We start from the raw sequence: 21,215 nt of genomic DNA on the forward strand, positions 1-21,215 counted from the left end.
GTAAAAATAACCCAAATCGGTGGATATTATTTGGTCTTTTTGAAAGTTATAGAGTCCAAAAGCTATGGTGCGAATATCTGAAAATTGATCACACCTGAAGTACTGACGGCCTATCTAATTTCTTGAGACCCTAACATGCCAGAAAAGTACAAATACCCCCCAAATGACCCCTTTTTGGAAAGAAGACATTCCAAGGTATTTAGAAAGATGCATGGTGAGTTTTTTGAAGTTGTCATTTTTTTCCCACAATTCTTTGCAAAATCAAGGTTTTTTTTTTTACTTTTTTTTTTTTCCACAAAATTGTCATATTAGCAGGGTATTTATTTCTCACACACCGCATATGCATACCACAAATTACACCCCAAAACACATTCTGCTATTACTCCCGAGTACGCGATACCACATGTGTGAGACTTTTACACAGCGTGGCCACATACAGAGGCCCAACATGCAGGGGAGCACCTTCAGGCGTTCTGGAGCACCCAGGCCAATTCTGACATTTCTCTCCTACATGTAAAAATCATCATTTATTAGCTCGAAAATTACATAGAACCCCAAAACATTATATATGTTTTTTTAGCAAAGACCCTAGAGAATACAATGGCGGTCGTTGCAACTTTTTATCTCGCACGGTATTTGCGCAGCAATTTTTTTGACGCTTTTTTTTGCAAAAAAAAGTGTTTTGTGCTTTACAAAAACCAAAACAGTAAAGTTAGCCCAATGTTTTTGCATAATGTGAAAGATGAAGTCACGCCGAGTAACTAGATACCCAACATGTCACCTTTCAAAATTGCACGCGCTTGTGGAATGGCGCCAAACTTTGCTACTCAAAAATCCCCATAGGCGACGCTTTAAAATTTTTTTACTGGTTACATGTTTTGAGTTACAGAGGAGGTCTAGGGCCAAAATTATTGCTCTTGCTCTACCGATCGCAGCGATACCTCACATGTGTGGTTTGAACACCGTTTTCATATGTGGGTGGGACTTACGTATGCGTTCGCTTCTGCATGCGAGCACACAGGGACAGGGGCGCTTTACATTTTTTTTTTTTTTTTTTTTTTTTATTCATTTTACTTTATTTTAGTTTAATGCTTTTTTCCAAAAAAAAAAAAAAAATTTTGACCACTTTTATTCCTATTAGAAGGAATGTAAACATCCTTGTAATAGGAATATGGCATGACAGGTCCTCTTTACAGTGAGATATGGGGTCAATAAGACCCCACATCTCACCTCTAGGCTGGGAAGCCTGAAATAAAAAAAAAAAAAAAAAAAAAAAAAAACCGATCCTGGCTTCGATCGTAGAGGTGAGTCGGTAGAAGCGCGCGGGGGGGGCGCATCCCCTCTCGCCTCCCGTAAGAACGATCAAGCAGTGAAACAGCCGCTATGATTGTTCTTATGGTGTAGGGAATCGCCGTCTGAAAAAGCTGATATCTGAATGATGCCTGTAGCTGCAGGCATCATTCAGATATCCCCGCACAAAGTCAAGGACGTCGTATGACGGCCAGCGGGCGGGAAGTGGTTAAAACGCATTTTTTTTTTTTAACACAAAGTTGTCCATTTATACAATATTTCTACCACATAGCATGTACACACCAAAAATGACACCTCAAAATAGATTCTCCTACTCCTCCTGAGCATGGCGGGGTATGGCGTGGTATGGCGGGGTATTGCAGGGTAATGTGGGGCTTTGCAGGGTAATGTGGGGCTTTGCAGAGTATTGCACAGCAGTAGGGATGGCTGAGCATCGATGGATGGATGGCTGGATGTCTCTGTGCAGTGCGCACTACACATCCAGCCCACATCGCTGCAGCCATCCATCCATCCCCCTCTCCGCTCACAGTGTACCGATCGGTACACAGGAGGGGAGGAGAGGAACCGGCGTCATCAGATGACGCCGGTCTGTTTACATGTGATCGAATCCGGTCACGGATGTGCTAGGGTGCGCGCGAGAGGGGAATTCGGGGAGGACATCATATGACGTCCTCCCAGAGATAAGCAACTGCCCTGCAGCCGTCATTCGGCTATGGGCCGGTTGTTAAGTGGTTAAATGGGAGGGGGATGTTGGGCCAATAACGGAGGAACAATGGAAATACATTTTGGCATTGGGGCCCAGGGTCTCTCTCTCTCCTTCACAGATTATATCCTATTTGTACTTAATACATAGGTCATACTACATGCCTTTGAAATTGTATATGTTTGGAAAGAGGCCTGATGCCGAATTTTAAAGGTGTGGGGACAGGAGGCTGGTACACATGTTCTGGCGATGTCCCAGGTTGTATAGGTATTGGAAAGGTATAATCAATAAAATAAATTCTGTGTTCGGGACATCCCTGGGCATGGAGGCCAGAACTTGTCTTTTGGGTCTGATGGAGGAGAATGATAAGTCAAGAGATACGCAGACTGCAATAATTAGATGCTTGTTCCAAGGCAAAAAACTAATTGCACGGAAGTGGCAGGCAAAAGATCCCCCGATTGTAGTAGAATGGTTGACAGAGGTTAAGGATGTGATTGGGAAGGAGAAATCTACTTATGGGAAGAGGGACAATAATAAGAAATTTGAGAAAATATGGAAGCTATGGCTTGATTCTGAGTACCCTAGTTAAAAGAATGCTGGTGTGTGTTGAGTGGGAGGTGAGGTGAGGATGGAAGGGAGGGGGAGGGGGAAGGGGGTAGGGATAAAAAAGGAAAAGTAGTTGCTTTCATTTATTTGTGTTTTCTCTACATCATTTTATAAATTATGTAAACATTGTTGTCTTGTGGACAAATGAATTTTATCTATGAATTTTTCTAATAAAAAGTATTAAAAAAAAAAAAAAAAGGTGGGCGGTCCGGAAGCAGTTAAAGACCACCTGACTGTAAATACTGGCATGCTATTCTGAGGATAGACTAGAGAAGAACAAAACATTTTGGTCAATAGAGTTTTAGGTTTGAAGAAAGCACAATCTGCATACTAACACCAAAGCCTCACTCGATACATGGTACTCACATAGTTTATATCCTTTGCCTAGTCAGATAGTGCGCCGATTTTATGTATCTTCCTAGAGGCAATTACGGAATTATTCTAACTGGTACGGTATGTGAGTACTGTTTTTCTTTCTTTGTGTTATTGTAAAAATGGAAATGTTCTCTATTTTGAGTTATAATTGTATCTCTGTTATATTTTTCTTTAATAAAAATTTATTAAACAAAAAAAACCAAAGCCTCACCCTTAAGCCGGTTATAGATGATTTTTTGTTGTTCGGCCAATGAAAAAAGGTACGGCTCCCTCCATCCACACAAGGTACATAGGGGAATCATCCCGGCTGGGATGTTGTAATTTGACAGCGGGATTCTCCAGTGTCTGAGTACACTGATCAGCTGCTGCAGCCAGCTGAAAGACTAAACATTTTCCAACAAGCTTGTTCGACAAAAGCCAATCTAATGATGAACTAATGATTAACTTCTGTGGAACAGGCATGGCTACACATGGATTAAAATTTGGCAAGTCCGTGCTGAAGCAGACAAATTTCAATCCATCTATGGCCAGCTCAACTGTAATACATGATAAAAGAAGAATAATGGCTTTTTGGCTGCTTTCCACCATGGATTGTAGTGACTAAGGGACCCTTAAATTCAGAAATTCTAAAGCAGAATATTGAGACATATGCTTGTGAAGCTAAAGCTCAAAAGAACTGTAGTTATATGAAGACAGTAATGCAATAAATAATTACTCAACAAATTTGATATGGCAAAATCTGGAGCAGGCCATTCAGAACAAAATTCACATAAGTGAATAGTTTTGTGTATTTGAATGAAAAAAATAAAAAATCCTAACCATGGCACAGGTCTGGTCAGCAACTACAAAAAGCATTTTGATGAGGTAATAGCCAATAAAGCAGGGTCTAGTAGTTAATGATTGTATGATTTCCTGAACTTTTTCTTTAGGGACCAATTAAACCATTGTAGTGATAACGTAAAAATGTTTTTCATTAGACTTCAGTTTTATTTGTATGACTTGGATCAAACTCGAATCATGATTTAGCAATCATGTATGCCGAAATCTAGTAAATTCTGAATGAGGCTATGTTACTGGGAAGGAGGAGGAAAACTATTGCAGATATGAAGTTCAGGTATCTTGAAGATCTGATAATGATGAACCTTGCTTGCCCTTTCCTGGCTACATTTTTGCTGATCAGCGAATGATGGGAATCAGGAATGTCTGTGGCAAGGTTTAACCACTTAAGCCCCGGAAGGTTTTACCCACTTCCAGACCAGGACATTTTTTGTGATACGGCACTACATCGTTTTAACTGACTGACTGCAGTCGTGCAATACTGTACCCAAATAAAATTGATGTCCTTTTTTTCTCACAAATAGAGCTTTCTTTTGGTGGTATTTGATCACCTCTGCGGTTTTAATTTTTTGCGTTATAAACAAAAAAAGGCCGACCGTTTTGAACAAAAAAAAAAAAAAAAATCTTTTATTACTTTCTGCTATGATACATATCCAAAAAAAAAAAGTAAAAAAAACAAATTTCTTAATCAATTCAGGCCAATATGTATTCTTTAACATATTTTTGGTAAAAAAAATCCCAATAAGCGTATATTGATTGGTTTGCACAAAAGTTGTAGCGTCTACAAACTACGGGATAGATTTTGGGACTTTTTTTTTATTACATTTTTTATTTTTTTACTGGTAATGGCGGCGATCTGCGATTTTATTTTTTTTTTGTAGGACTGCTTGCGACATTGCGGCGGACAAATCTGACACTAAATGACAATTTTGGGACCAGTGACACCAATAAAGTGATCAGTGCTAAAAAAAAAAGTACTGATCCCTGTATAAATGACACTGGCAGGGAAGGGGTTAACAGTAGGGGGCTATCAAGGGGTTAAATGTGTTTCTAATTGGGGGGGGGGGAGTGGATTCACTGGAAGAAAAGAGATCATGATTCGGCTTAGCTGAAACAGGATGTCTTACTTTTCCTCGCTGAAAGATCAGCGGTGTGCTTTGTTTACATCGGCACACCGCTGCTCCATCTCTCCTGTGAATGATCACAGCGGGAGCGGCGCTCATGTGGCCAATCTAAACCGCATGCATAAAATCACATACAGGTACGTGATTTTGTGCACCCAGGCCACCCTGCTGCAGTAAACGTACGTGGGGCGGTCCAGAAGCAGTTAAAGGATAAGTTTACCTTTCAACTTTTTTTCCTCTAAAGTGGAGTTTCGCTGAAAAAAAATAAAATAAAAGTCAGCAGCTACAAAAAGTGTAGCTGCTGATTTTTAATATTCGGACACTCGCCTGTCCCGCTCCGCTCCCCCTCCTCTCTGCAGCGCCGGCATCACTACTGTGGGCGCCTGGCTGTTGCTTCACAGCCGGGCACGCACTGCGCATTCGCGCGGCACACTGCGTGCTGTGAATGGCTGGCCAATCTCCTGGGACCTGTGACGTGTTACAGAAGATTGCAGGGAGGGAAGGGGGAGAGGTGATCTTCCTTCCGGTGCCGCGGAGCCCTGGGAGGAAGTGGGAGCTGGATGCCCCTCAAAAGAGGGTATCCGCCCCCCCTAAAAAAATGACATGCCAAATGCGGCATGTCAGGGGGTCACCATCCCTTAAAGCTGAAGTTCCATTTTTGGGTGGAACTCCGCTTTAATTCAACAGACACTTACTTCACTTTAGGGGATGATAAAGGGACTATATACAAGATTTTAGTAATGAGAACGGTATCATTAGCAGTAATCAGCATGGATTCATGAAGAATTGTTCTTGCCAAACCAATCTATTAACCTTCTATGAGGAGGTGAGTTGCCATCTAGATAAACTAAGGCCCGTAGACGTGGTGTATCTGGATTTTGCAAAAGTATTTGACACAGTTTCCCATAAACGTTTACTGTACAAAATAAGGTCCGTTGGCATGACCACAGGGTGAGTACATGGATTGAAAACTGGCTACAAGGGCGAGTTCAGAGGCTGGTGATAAATGGGGAGTACTCGGAATGGTCAGGGGTGGATAGTGAGGTTCTGTGCTGGGACCCATTCTATTTAATTTGTTCATAAACGACCTGGAGGGTGGGGTAAACAGTTCAGTCTCTGTATTTGCGGACGATACTAAGCTAATCAGGGCAATAACTTCTCCGCAGGATGTGGAAACCTTGCAAAAAGATCTGAACAAATCAATGGGGTGGGTAACTACATGGCAAATGAGGTTCAATGTAGAAAAATGTAAAATAATGGATTTGGGTGGGAAAAATATGAATGCAATCTATACACTGGGGGGAGAACCTCTGGGGGAATCTAGGATGGAAAAGAACCTGGGGGTCCTAGTAGATGATAGGCAAGCTGCTGCTAACAAAGCAAACAGAATATTGGCATGCATTAAAAAGGGGATCAACTCCAGAGATAAAACGATAATTCTCCCACTCTACAAGACTCTGGTCCGGCCGCACCTAGAGTATGCTGTCCAGTTCTGGGCACCAGTCCTCAGGAAGGATGTACTGGAAATGGAGCGTGTACAAAGAAGGGCATCAAAGCTAATAAAGGGTCTGGAGGATATTAGTTATGAAGAAAGGTTGCGAGCATTTAACTTATTCTCTCTGGAGAAGAGATGCTTGAGAGGGGATATGATTTCATTATACAAATACCATACTGGTGACCCCACAATAGGGATAAAACTTTTTCGCAGAAGGGAGTTTAACAAGATTTGTGGCCACTCATTAAAATTAGAAGAAAAGAGATTTAAACTTAAACTACATAGAGGGTTCTTTACTGTAAGAGCGGCAAGGATGTGGAATTCCCTTTCACAGGCGGTGGTCTCAGCGGAGGGGGGGCATTGATAGTTTCAAGAAACTATTAGATAAGCACCTGAACGATGCAACATACAGGGATATACAATGACATATAATCACACGCATGGGTTGGACTTGATGGACTTGTCTTTTTTCAACCTCACCTACTATGTAACTATATAACACCTGTCCTCATCATTAATGTTTTCAAATGTATCCATTGCTTCTGCCTTACTTCCTGGTCAGACTATAGGTCATAGCACAGGAACAAGTGGACCAGCTGACCTCATTAGCACATACCCTGCATCATCCACCCTCCTACCTACCCACCCATTCCCAGCTGCACAGTTTTTAAATGAAATGCAATCAATCAGTGATCACCCTTCTCACTAAATACACAATTGGATTGCATAGTGTATGACCATCTTTATACAAGTATATAGGAGGGAGTGGACAGAAACACTCAGTTGTCAAGCCCCATTCACATCTCTGCATAACAGGAACTCGCATTCCCACATGCATTTTTTTTTTTTTTTTTTAAGCAAGGGGGGGAGGCATTTTGGAGCATTTTCACTCATCACGCATAGGGCAGCCCATCCACCTAAATGGGCTACCCTACACGCAACAATAGCCCCAAAGAAGCTTCAGAACATTTTTTTTTTTTTTTTTTTTTTTTTTTAGAGCGGAGCTTGGTGAATTTTTGTTAATGTGATTTTTGGTGTCGCGCGTATCTGAAATGCAAGGAAACACACAGATGTGAATGGAGCCTCATGTAGTGCAGCCAATTGAAATCAACAGGCTGCACTATGTGTGTCACAAGAAAAATGAGCCACAAAATGTGTGCTCTAGACGTGAATGGGGCCTGAAAGTGAAATTGGTGCATTTAACACAAGAATAATGAGGCTCTATTCACATCTGTGTTTACTTGCATTTCAGAAATGTGCTGCACCAAAAATCACAGTTCCCGCTATGCAGAGATGTGAATGGGGCTTGACAGAGTGTTTCTGTCCACTCCCTCCTATGTACTTGTATAAAGATGGTCATACACTATGCAATATAATTGTTGATTGTGTATTTAGTGAGAAGGGTGATCACTGATCGCATTTCATTAAAAAAAGTGCAGCTGGGAATGGGTGGGCAGGTAGGAGGGTGGATGATGCAGGGTGTGTGCTAATGAGGTCAGCTGGTCCTTCCTGTGTCTTGACCTATAGTCTGACCAGGAAGTAAGGCAGAAGCAATGCATATGTTTGGAAACATTGATGAGGACAAGTGAAGTAAGCGTCTGTAGAATTAATAGGAAGCTTTGATATATTTGCAAAAAAAAGTACATTGATGCTATATTGTTACATAGGGGAGCTGGAACTTAGGAAAAAAAAAAAAAAGTTAAACTTATCCTTTAACAGCAAGAGTCAGGGACTTTCTGTTAAGAGCCCAATACAGCCCTGCATTCAGCTTTGACAGCATTTTTGGGGGATCTGCAGGCAAGGTAATGTTAGTTGCCTACTTGCCTAATATGACATTATATGGTACAAGTAAAATTTTTTGATTTAAATCTACCGCAAATATACTGTATATTTTAGGTTTTTAATTTTTCTATTTTGTTTTTCTTTTTTTTAGGTTCTTCTACTGTAGATTTGCTCATTTACCAGACTCTTAGCTATACTATGGATCATTTGCAGGATCTTTGTGTATCTGACTATGTACTTAAAATTTGTGGCTTGGAAGAGTTCTTACAGAAGTGAGTATCCTAGTGGTCCGTCATGTATGTTTTATTCCTTACCATCATTGAAGGTAAACTGTACTGAAGAGTACAGCCTATCACTGCTGAGATCACTCAAATGAAGCAAGAATAAAATGTGCACCCTACTTGCAGCTAAATGGCAGGCAGATCTAAAAGACACAAATTAATGCAGCGGTTTATTTATCATTACATGCCCACTTCTCACGTTACTCAAACATAGGTTGAATGCCTGGAAGAATCTCCTACTCTTGTTAATTGGTAAAATAAACCATGAAAATTAAAATTTCCCTCTTTTCCTTTTTTTTTTTTTTTTTTAACTCCCCTGTGTAGGTTCCCGAATATGTTAAGTCAATAGACAGGCTACTGTTCTGTTTCCTATGGCAGGGTGGGACGCCTTACATTAAAATAGCAAATTTAATAACAGCCTTAAGGGGAGGGTGGGTTAGCGGTGCCCAATTTCTTTAAATACTTCCTTGAAGGACAGTTGATGTTTTCACACCCCTGGCTAAGAACCCCGTTTGATAACACTGCAGTGTCCCTGGAGTAAGCTGTTTTAGGATTGTACCTGACTTGACTCATCTGCTTCAGAGGCCCTAGCCTTCCTATAGCTTAACATGCTGTATGCGCTCAGTCCTCAAAGCCTTGAGTACTGTTTGTGGGTGGACTAATCATGCCTTTCCCATGCTATCCACACGTACTCTGCTGTGGAAAAAATCTTAATTTGGGGCACTTCTATTCTTATCCTAGTTATCTGGACTCATTATCGTATTCAGATGGTGCAGCATGTGGTCCAAGACGGGACCCTTCTAACCTTTAATGAACTTAAATAGTGGCGTCGCTAGGGGGGTGCGGACAGCACACGGCTGATACCCGCCAGAGGGGTGACCCCATCGGCAGGGCCCAGGACAAGGCCACTGCACCGATCTGAATCTCTCGAAGGCTGTCAGATCTGTCCCGCACAGCCGAGCTGAGCGAAGCCCCCTCCCCTCTGTTTACATCTACACAGGAGGAAGGGCACTGCTGAGCATGTCCCATGATATGAGGTCCTTGATATGAGGTATGCACATTGGGGGTCTGTACCAAAGGCGGGGATGTCTGCACTGAAGGGGGGTCTGTACTAAAGGGGGGTGGGGATCTGTACTGAGGGGGGACTATAGTTGGTGGAAGGGGATGACACCATGTTTTTCCATACTGGGTGACAAACCCTAGTGATGCCATTGATCCTTAAAGCGGAGTTTCGCGAAAAAAAAAAAAAATGTAGATGTCAGCAGCTGCAAATACTGCAGCTGCTGACTTTTAAAATAAGGACACTTACCTGTCCCGGGGTCCAGCGATGTCGGCACCCGAGACCAAACCGTCCCTCGGTCCTCGGGTGCTGCCGCCGCCATTCTCACTGAGGGAATCAGGAAGTGAAGCGTTGCGGCTTCACTGCCCGGTTCCCTACTGCGGATGCGCGAGTCGCGCTGCTCGTCTATACTGGTCCCCGTTGTGTTGTGGGAACTGTGTATTTCCCACAGCACAACGGGGGTGGCCGGGGAGTCTGCGGCTAGCTGTACCCGGAAGTGGGTGCAGATACCTGTATTATACAGGTATCTGCACCCCCCTCCCCCCTGAAAGGTGCCAAATGTGACACCGGAGGGGGGAGGAATCCAATGAGCGGAAGTTCCTCTTTAGGGTGGAACTCCGCTTTAAATCATTATACTACCTGTCAAATATCCACCTATTTAGATACCTACAATTTTGGCATGCCTTCATCTCTCAATTTTTGATGCTGGCCAGGTTACTCTACAATCTACTGATATCAAACAACTGTTGAGGGATAACTTGTTGACAAGTGCTTTCCCCTGTTTACAAAAGTTTGTTTCCAGAAACCTATATTGTGTTACCTTGTGCATGTCTGTGTGGGATGCTGCTGTTCCTGGGTTGGATAGAGACAACTGTGGTGATAGCTGGGAGGTTCCTTGTACACGTTTGGTGTCTTTCAGAGCTCATCTTATTGGCTACAAATTCCTCTAAAAGATATACCAATATTTCACTCCTGCCAAGCTAGTCAGGATATACAGCAACCAATCTTCCTCATGCTGGCATTGTTCCTCCTCTTACACTAATTTGGTAAACATTTTTTGGGAATGCCCAGCTATCCAAAAATTCTGGCGGGAAATTCTCAATTGCATTACTTCGATTTCTGTAGTTCCCTCCATTTGAAGTTTGTCAGTCTTTTAAGTTTAGTGGATTCTTTGGATCCCACTAATGCCATATGTACTCTTCTTACTCTTCTTACTCTGTTACAATTTTATGCCAGGAAATTGATTGTCTTATGGAAAATAACAGTGGCAGCGATATTGGTGGCTTGTAAGTCACTGGTAAAAGAAAAAGAGGGGGACACAGGGAAGGAAAGGGAGTGCTGCTCACCCCTGATGATTGAGACAAAAAGGAACAGATTCCCCAAATGGGGTTTTTAGGCAGCAAAAAAGAGGGTAGAAGGCCAATATGTAAAAATATAAATTTTATTGTACAAAAGTAGCTTCAACACACTGGTTAAAAAGAATGAGCTCCAATAAGGGTATTTACCAATACATGACACTCAGCACATACACTGTAAGCACATGTTCATAACAACATAGCATATGCGTTGACGTATATCAGAATTGTAGATCTGACGCGTTTCGACCTATATATTCCAGGTCTTCTTCAAAGGTCAATCTGCTAAAATTATACCACAAAAATGCATGTGTCAAAAATTGAATATATATATTTGAAAACAGGTATACCACATGTTGATATGGCATATTTACCCAATGATGAGTGTCCTAGAACAAGAAGCTTTCTGTTGAGGAGATCCCTTTAAAATCGAAAAATTGCCTGTTCACTTTCCCCCAGAGGTCCCATGGCACCACCGCCGCAGCCCCTATTCCCAGGGGGAGATCCCAAAGATGTGGCTTACAAGAGATCACACTGTGAGACGCCCCCTATCTGTAAGCACAGACCACTCGGTCGGTCAGATGGGGAGGACACCTGCAGCAACAACCCAGGAAGGAAAAAACAACAAAATCGGGATAATATACATTAATATGCACTCCAACGTAGAGTCTAAAAAATGTATATGTGTTTGTATCTGCTTGGTTGTAAAATACCATAGATACATATGTACACCCATTACATTGGCCGTAGCCTACGCATACTAGGTGTGTATGTCTGTACGTAGAAAAGTCCACACACACATATACATATGTGTATACACATATATATATATATACCATACTTGTGGTTTAAGATACCTCTTTTAGTATAGAAAAAATCACGGAGTGCATACATAGGGTAAATAAAATGCAAGATTAAGGGGGAAGTAGTTGATTCCATAATGATACCTCAACCATGTAGGTGAAGGGGTGTGAATAGAATGAAGAGTGTAAGTAGTAGAAAATAGCACTTGGGAGTGGAAGGAAGTGTGGAAACAAAAAGCGTGAATCCCTAATGTGGACAACAAAGGGGTATGAAAAGTGAACACACAAAGAGTGTGAAAAACAAAACCACATAGAGGTGATGGGTGAATAATATGGAAAACAGGTGAAAAAGTGCCCACATATGGGAAAAAGGCAAGTGTACAAAATATATTACCTAATGAACAAGGTGAAGATGGTGCGAAGACCACACTATGTTGCCCTGTGTGCTTGCACTTAGGTGTGACCTAGCCCGGGATTGGTCACAACCTTGAACAGGCTCAGTAAGCGCCCGTCCAGGTTACCATTTAGCAAGTCTGAAAGTATAAAATAAAGTAGAGAAATATTGTATACATTTAAATATTTAAAATGTATATATGGTCATTGTAGTAGACCAAGTATTGTATGTGGGACAACCAAAGTGCGATGACATAAAAACAAAGTGGTGTACTTACAATGTGAAGCTGCAGAGAAAACCGCCAGCTGGACAGAAAGATATTCGGAGTGGTCTGGGAGAGGCTGAAAGAATATATATAAGCCCTTGATTTGGGGCGTGAATCCGACGCGGGTTAATTGATGGCAGGTGCCGACATTCCATCCAATAGGGCCGCTCCGAGGAGACCGTGCTAGGGGGCATGGCAGCCATATGGCGGCCTCGTGTGGTCCCCCCGGCGTTCAGGGCGAGTAAAAACTCCGTCCGCTGACGTCATCGCCGTCGCAATTGCAGGACGCGTCCGCATCACGTGGTACGCGCGGGGCCCCGCGCATGCGCAGTGAGCGGAAACGTTCGGGGATGTCCCTGAACGCCGCCGGCAAGGAGAAATCCCCAACATGGTAGCCAGGACCAGCCTGGGTATCCAATGGGGGAAGGCGGGAGGAGGAGCCAACCATGCAGGAGCCCCTCCTCCCCGCCTTACCTTGCCGGGAAGGCACATCTAGGAAAAAAAAAAAAAGCCCTGGTACGTGGGCAGCGGCAGCAGCCATAATGACTACTCGTGGGGGGAAGGAAAACAGAACATGAGGGGGACAAAGATTCGATTATTGTACAGGATCAAAAGAGAATAAGATTGATATACAAAATCACATATGTAAACATATCATCTTATATTAATGCATACATTAATTGACGAAGAGAATTACCCATGAGATATCCATGTATGTAGAGTGAATTCACATGCCTGAGTATATGAAAAATAAAATAAAACACATGTTTAGAACAAAAAAGAAACAACAAAAAATGAAATAAAATGCAAAAAAATATATACTGAATATCCAAAAAAACACAGAATCAATGCATAAATAATCATAAATGTCCCTAGGCTATCAGGGGGGAGGGGGAAAAGAAAGAGAGAAAAAGGGGGAAAAAAAATCCCGTTCCCGGGATTAAATGATGCTATATCATTTGCCCCGTTTCTAAAAGGGTTTGTTTCGGGCAAGACCCAATAAGGTCCTTCTTGCCCTTTGTCAGTAATAGAAAGCAATTGTGCCTCTTATGGTTTTTTCCTCTGTTCCATTTTCCGACCATTTCTCCATGTTCTTCCCTTTTTTTTCCCCCTTTTTCTCTTTCTTTTCCCCCTCCCCCCTGATAGCCTAGGGACATTTATGATTATTTATGCATTGATTCTGTGTTTTTTTGGATATTCAGTATATATTTTTTTGCATTTTATTTCATTTTTTGTTGTTTCTTTTTTGTTCTAAACATGTGTTTTATTTTATTTTTCATATACTCAGGCATGTGAATTCACTCTACATACATGGATATCTCATGTGTAATTCTCTTCGTCAATTAATGTATGCATTAATATAAGATGATATGTTTACATATGTGATTTTGTATATCAATCTTATTCTCTTTTGATCCTGTACAATAATCGAATCTTTGTCCCCCTCATGTTCTCTTTCCCTTCCCCCCACGAGTAGTCATTATGGCTGCTGCCGCTGCCCACGTACCAGGGCTTTTTTTTTTTTCCTAGATGTGCCTTCCCGGCAAGGTAAGGCGGGGAGGAGGGGCTCCTGCATGGTTGGCTCCTCCTCCCGCCTTCCCCCATTGGATACCCAGGCTGGTCCTGGCTACCATGTTGGGGATTTCTTCTTGCCGGCGGCGTTCAGGGACATCCCCGGACGTTTCCGCTCACTGCGCATGCGCGGGGCCCCGCGCGTACCACGTGATGCGGACGCGTCACGCAATTGCGACGGCGATGACGTCAGCGGACGGAGTTTTTACTCGCCCTGAACGCCGGGGGGACCACACGAGGCCGCCATATGGCTGCCATGCCCCCTAGCACGGTCTCTTCGGAGACCGTGCATTAAGATAAGAAACCTTCTGCCTTTACAACTCCTTTTTAAATGTTTATTTTGTTACATTGTGAAAAAATTCTAATAAAATAATTTGACAAAGAAAAATGCAAGCAGTAAAAGTACCTGAGTTTGACTTGGTGTCAGCCTCTTGCATACCATGTTTAGCAAGGGTAGAGACAGCACAAAGAGCTGAAAGGGATGTCGGAATACAATAGGAACAGCAGGAGATTTGTCCATCTGCTCTGTATATTGTGGATGTAGGAATCATTTTGCTGGGTGAAAATCAACTGATGGGCCATCACTAACCACATGAGGCCCTGTTTTTTGTGGTTCGCCTAAGATGGCAGTGCTTCATGCAGGATATCAATTGGGTGATCTTTTCTGCAGCTAGCTTGGATGGGTTTTTTAAAATATGTTGCTATTGTTTGGGTGTAGTAAGGGTTTGGATAAAAAATTCCCCAACTTCAGAGAATCGTTCAACAATACCATTGTATTGTCTACCTTATTTTAAGCCCAGAAAGTGTTGAAAAGGTTTGCTTTATGCTTTCTGAATTTTGAGCAGTGGAAGGTGGGGCCCATTAGGCGTGAACAATGTAGCAAAATATTACAGATACTGTATGTTAGAATTTAAGCATCTTTAAGACACTATTCAAAATCATTGTATAGTAACAACATACACAAAATAATAGAAAAAAACCCCACAATAGAATATGTATACATACACACAATAAAGTTGATGTTAAGAACAAATGATCTAAAAAGCAAAGTGTTAGAACATCATGAGGACCAATACTGACACATTCTCAAAATGTGTGTGTGTGTGTGTGTGTGTGTGTGTGTATATATATATATATATATATATGTGTGCATGTACAGTGGCTTGCAAAAGTATTCGGCCCTCTTGAACTTTTCAACCTTTTGCCACATTTCAGGCTTCAAACATAAAGATATAAAATTGTAATTTTTTGTGAAGAATCACCAACAAGTGGGACACAATTGTGAAGTGGAACGAAATCTATTGGATATTTTAAACTTTTTTAGCAATTAAAAAACTGAAAAGTGGTGTGTGCAAAATTATTCGGCCCCTTTACTTTCAGTGCAGCAAACTCACTCCAGAAGTTCAGCGAGGATCTCTGAATGATCCAATGTTGTCCTAAATGACTGATGGTGATAAATAGAATCCACCTGTGTGTAATCAAGTCTCTGTATAAATGCACCTGCTCTGTGATAGTCTCAGGGTTCTGTTGAAAGTGCAGAGAGCATCATGAAGACCAAGGAACACACGAGGCAGGTCCGTAATACTGTTGTGGAGAAGTTTAAAGCCGGATTTGGATACAAAAAGATTTCCCAAGCTTTAAACATCCCAAGGAGCACTGTGCAAGCGATCATTTTGAAATGGAAGGAGTATCAGACCACTGCAAATCTACCAAGACCTGGCTGTCCCTCTAAACTTTCAGCTCAGACAAGGAGAAGACTGATCAGAGATGCAGCCAAGAGGCCCATGATCACTCTGGATGAACTGCAGAGAACTACAGCTGAGGTGGGAGAGTCTGTCCATAGGACAACAATCAGTCGTACACTGCACAAATCTGGCCTTTATAAAAGAGTGGCAAGAAGAAAGCCATTTCTCAAAGATATCCATAAAAAGTCTTGTCTAAAGTTTGCCACAAGCCACCTGGGAGACACACCAAACATGTGGAAGAAGGTGCTCTGGTCCGATGAAACCAAAATCGAACTTTTTGGCCACAATGCAAAACGATATGTTTGGCGTAAAAGCAACACAGCTCATCACACTCAACACACCATCCCCACTGTCAAACATGGTGGTGGCAGCATCATGGTTTGGGCCTGCTTTTCTTCAGCAGGGACAGGGAAGATGGTTAAAATTGAGGGGAAGATGGATGCAGCCAAATACAGGACCATTCTGGATGAAAACCTGTTGGAGTCTGCAAAAGACCTGAAACTGGGACGGAGATTTATCTTCCAACAAGACAATGATCCCAAACATACAGCAAAATCTACAAAGGAATGGTTCACAAATAAACGTATCCAGGTGTTAGAATGGCCAAGTCAAAGTCCAGACCTGAATCCAATCGAGAATCTGTGGAAAGAGCTGAATACTGCTGTTCACAAACGCTCTCCATCCAACCTCACTGAGCTCGAGTTGTTTTGCAAGGAAGAATGGGCAAGAATTTCAGTCTCTCGATGTGCAAAACTGATAGAGACATACCCCAAGCGACTTGCAGCTGTAATCGCAGCAAAAGGTGGCTCTACGAAGTATTAACACAAGGGGGCCGAATTTTGCACGCCCCTCTTTTCATTTTTTTATTAGTTAAAAAAGTTTCAAAAATCCAAAATATCCAATAGATTTCGTTCCACTTCACAATTGTGTCCCACTTGTTGGTGATTCTTCACAAAAAATAAAAATTTTATATCTTTATGTTTGAAGCCTGAAATGTGGCAAAAGGTTGAAAAGTTCAAGGGGGCCGAATACTTTCGCAAGCCACTGTATATGTGTGTATGTGTGTGTGTGTGTGTGTATGTATGTATATATATATATATATATATACAGTGGCTTTGCGAAAGTATTCGGCCCCCTTGAACTTTTCAACCTTTTGCCACATTTCAGGCTTCAAACATAAAAATATAAATTTTTTATTTTTTGTGAAGAATCACCAACAAGTGGGACACAATTGTGAAGTGGAAGGAAATCTTTTGGATTTTTGAAACTTTTTTAACTAATAAAAAAATGAAAAGTGGGTCGTGCAAAATTATTCGGTCCCCTTGCGTTAATACTTTGTAGAGCCACCTTTTGATGCGATTACAGCTGCAAGTCGCTTTGGGTATGTCTCTATCAGTTTTGCACATTGAGAGACTGAAATTCTTGCCCATTCTTCCTTGCAAAACAGCTCGAGCTCAGTGAGGTTGGATGGAGAGCGTTTGTGAACAGCAGTTTTCAGCTCTTTCCACAGATTCTCGATTGGATTCAGGTCTGGACTTTGACTTGGCCATTCTAACACCTGGATACGTTTATTTGTGAACCATTCCTTTGTAAATTTTGCTGTATGTTTGGGATCATTCTCTTGTTGGAAGATAAATCTCCGTCCCAGTTTCAGGTCTTTTGCAGACTCCAACAGGTTTTCATCCAGAATGGTCCTGTATTTGGCTGCATCCATCTTCCCCTCAATTTTAACCATCTTCCCTGTCCCTGCTGAAGAAAAGCAGGCCCAAACCATGATGCTGCCACCACCATGTTTGACAGTGGGGATGGTGTGTTGAGTGTGATGAGCTGTGTTGCTTTTACGCCAAACATATCGTTTTGCATTGTGGCCAAAAAGTTCGATTTTGGTTTCATCGGACCAGAGCACCTTCTTCCACATGTTTGGTGTGTCTCCCAGGTGGCTTGTGGCAAACTTTAGAAAGACTTTTTATGGATATCTTTGAGAAATGGCTTTCTTCTTGCCACTCTTTTATAAAGGCCAGATTTGTGCAGTGTACGACTGATTGTTGTCCTATGGACAGACTCTCCCACCTCAGCTGTAGTTCTCTGCAGTTCATCCAGAGTGATCATGGGCCTCTTGGCTGCATCTCTGATCAGTCTTCTCCTTGTCTGAGCTGAAAGTTTAGAGGGACAGCCGGGTCTTGGTAGATTTGCAGTGGTCTGATACTTCTTCCATTTCAAAATGATCACTTGCACAGTGCTCCTTGGGATGTTTAAAGCTTGGGAAATCTTTTTGTATCCAAATCCGGCTTTAAACTTCTCCACAACAGTATTACGGACCTGCCTGGTGTGTTCCTTGGTCTTCATGATGCTCTCTGCGCTTTCAACAGAACCCTGAGACTGTCACAGAGCAGGTGCATTTATACAGAGACTTGATTACACACAGGTGGATTCTATTTATCACCATCAGTCATTTAGGACAACATTGGATCATTCAGAGATCCTCGCTGAACTTCTGGAGTGAGTTTGCTGCACTGAAAGTAAAGGGGCCAAATAATTTTGCACGCACCACTTTTCAGTTTTTTAATTGCTAAAAAAGTTTAAAATATCCAATAGATTTCGTTCCACTTCACAATTGTGTCCCACTTGTTGGTGATTCTTCACAAAAAATTAAAATTTTATAACTTTATGTAGGAAGCCTGAAATGTGGCAAAAGGTTGAAAAGTTCAAGGGAGCCGAATACTTTTGCAAGCCACTGTATATGTGTGTGTGTAGATATATATATATATATATATATATATATATCTACACACACACAAAATGTGTGTAGGTGTATAGGCTCGGGTGAACATTACTGGCTATATATAAAAAGCTGCAGGAGATCCATTGAGACACAGGATAGAAAACATGCACTAAAGAGAGGCTGCAAAAAAAATGGGGAAAAGCAGATTCTTTTGAGCCAGGGAGGTCAATCATAAAAATGGGTAAGATCCCACTCGAAATTTAGCCCATTAGGCATCCGTGTTCTCAAATGGAAAATCCAAAACCCCTCTCGCTTGCACAGCAACCTGACAACCCCTCCCCTAAGTTGTCTTTTGATTCTTTCAATGCCCTGTATTTATGGAGCTGCGAGATCACCACCATGTGATCTAATAAAATGATTAGCAACATTTTTAGAGTGGTTCTTCTGCATATCATACACATGATCATGGAGGCGATCCTGCAATCTCCCTGTTGTTCTGCCCATATATTGTATGTGGCAGATTTTACATGTAATCAAGTATATTAATTATCTGGTGTTACAGTTTATAAAATCCTTGACACTGTAATTTCTACCACTAACTGTAGACTTTAATCCCTCTACCTTAATCAAACGTGGACAACAAGGGCAAGTGCCACACTTGTGGTTCCCCTTAAAATCAAGCCAAGTGGTCCTCCGCTTATTACATTTGCTGTATGGACTTTGCTACAGGACTGTATAAAACCTGTCTGTACCCTGGTTGCTGCATCCTCTATTCAAGCATGCTTGCCCTATATTCTTGCATCTGGCTCTGTGAGTACCCTGCAGGGGTATATCCTCACCTGTAGCTATGGCGGAAACCAGGTGAAAGGGGGAAGTGACAAAGCCTCAGGCAAACCTTGGTTTTGCCAAAGGCCTGCACACTACTCCACCTCGGAGTGACAATGCTCCCCTTGAAGGAAGTGATATTAACACTGGTCTATGCATCTGTTTACTAGTCCTCTTTTAAGCACACAACAAGCAACCTAGCTGGAAAAAAACTGCTTTTTATGTGTCCTTTCACAGTTCCATGAACAACTATTGGCTTTATTACAGTCTTCTCTGTCCAGGCCCCTCCTCTAGCTCCTCCGTCTCTACCTGAGTCAGATCCCACCATGTCCCTCCTAGATGAGGCAGACACTGAAGGAAATGAGAAGGATATAGAAGCAGTGTATGAGCAGGCTGCGGAAAACTTTTCTCCCCCGCTCTTTTAAAACCTGAAGCTTGGGCTTTACTTTACCTATTTGCTAATGTGGATAAGCTCACTGATGATGTGTGCAAAAGCCTAGATGTAGAACTGTATTCTCCTCTGTCTCACCATGGTTTTTTGGGTACAGACATCTGAAAAATCTATAGGACATTATTATTATACAGGATTTATATAGCGCCAACAGTTTACGCAGCGCTTTACAATATAAAAGGGAGACAATACAGTTATAATACAATAAAATACAAGAGGATTAAGAGGGCCCTGCTCAGAAGAGCTTACAATCTAATAGGGTGGGGCAGGTGGTACAAAAGGTTGTAACTGTGGGGAATGAGCTGTTGGAAGTGGTAGAAGATTAGTTGGAGACGTGATAGGCTTTCCTGAAGAGATGAGTTTTCAGGGATCGCCTGAAGGTAGCAAGAGTAGGGGATAGCTGGATAGATGGAGGTAGCGAGTTCCAGAGGATGGGAGAGGCTCTGGAGAAATCCTGGAGACGAGCATGGGAGGAGACGAGAGAGCTTGAGAGCAGGAGGTCTTGAGAAGAGCGGAAGAGGACGATTTTGGTGATATTTGGAGACAAGATTGGTGATGTAGCTCGGTGCAGAGTTGTGAATGGCTTTGTATGTTGTGGTTAGTATTTTGAATTTAATTCGCTGAGTGATTGGGAGCCAGTGTAGGGATTGGAAGAGAGGGTTGGCAGACACTGAGCGGTTGGTAAGGTGGATAAGTCTGGCAGCAGCATTCATGATAGACTGAAGAGGGGATAACAAGGGGTTATCAAGTGACCAAGGGAGGAGGTGTAGATAGAGAAGAGAAGGGGTCCAAGAACAGAGCCTTGGGGGACCCCCACAGAAAGGGGCAATGGAGAGGAGGAGACAGTTGTAGGTGACACTCAAGGAGCGCTGTGATAAATAGGCAGAGAACCAGGATAGAGCAGAATCTCGGAGGCCAAGGCAATGTAGTTTATTGAGAAGGAGCGGGTGGTCAACAGTATCAAAGGCTGCAGAGAGGTCAAGTAGTAGGAGTATGGAGTACTGGCTGTTGGTTTTAGCAGTTAGTAAATCGTTAGTGAGTTTTAGTAAGGCAGTTTCCGTGGAGTGCTGCAAGCGAAAGCCAGACTGTAAGGGGTCAAGAAGGTTATTTATACTGAGGTAGGAGCTAAGACTGTTGTAGACTAAGCGTTCTAGAAGTTTAGAGGTGAATGGGAGCAATGAGATGGGTCTTAAGTTGTTCAGATTTTTGTTCATGAACAAATATGCAATCTATGATGACTGGATCACACCAGAAAAGATTTTCACTCATTCAAAAACTTTGCTAAACTCTATCAAGTGGAAAAGAATATCACTAAAAAGTCTGATCCTGTAGTTGATCCTGCCCTCTCAGTGATAAACAAAAATCTGGCTGTACCAATTGAGGATGTTCCTTTAATTATATATTCTGCAAACAGAAATTTTAAGAGGGGGTTAATCCTCTGTGCTGTGTAAAAAGGCTGTTTGAGCCTATTCTCTCTGATCCTCCCCTTCTTTTACTGTCCTCAATCCA

The 21,215-nt window shown here is 42.2% G+C and overlaps 1 protein-coding gene across 4 annotated transcripts in view; it reads left to right on the plus strand.

Annotated features, from left to right (window-relative positions):
- The window catches only part of PIK3C2B (phosphatidylinositol-4-phosphate 3-kinase catalytic subunit type 2 beta), a 1,217,858-nt gene that overhangs the window by 161,441 nt on the left and 1,035,202 nt on the right, over nt 1-21,215 (plus strand). For all 4 annotated transcript variants that reach the window (XM_073615832.1, XM_073615830.1, XM_073615833.1 and 1 more), the window contains exon 5: nt 8,385-8,505. In XM_073615832.1, coding sequence (XP_073471933.1) covers nt 8,385-8,505 — 121 coding nt within the window. The remainder of the gene's footprint in view (nt 1-8,384; nt 8,506-21,215) is intronic.

The sequence above is a fragment of the Aquarana catesbeiana genome, linkage group LG02, assembly GCF_042186555.1.
Source record: "Aquarana catesbeiana isolate 2022-GZ linkage group LG02, ASM4218655v1, whole genome shotgun sequence".
Classification (NCBI taxonomy): Eukaryota; Metazoa; Chordata; class Amphibia; order Anura; family Ranidae; genus Aquarana; species Aquarana catesbeiana.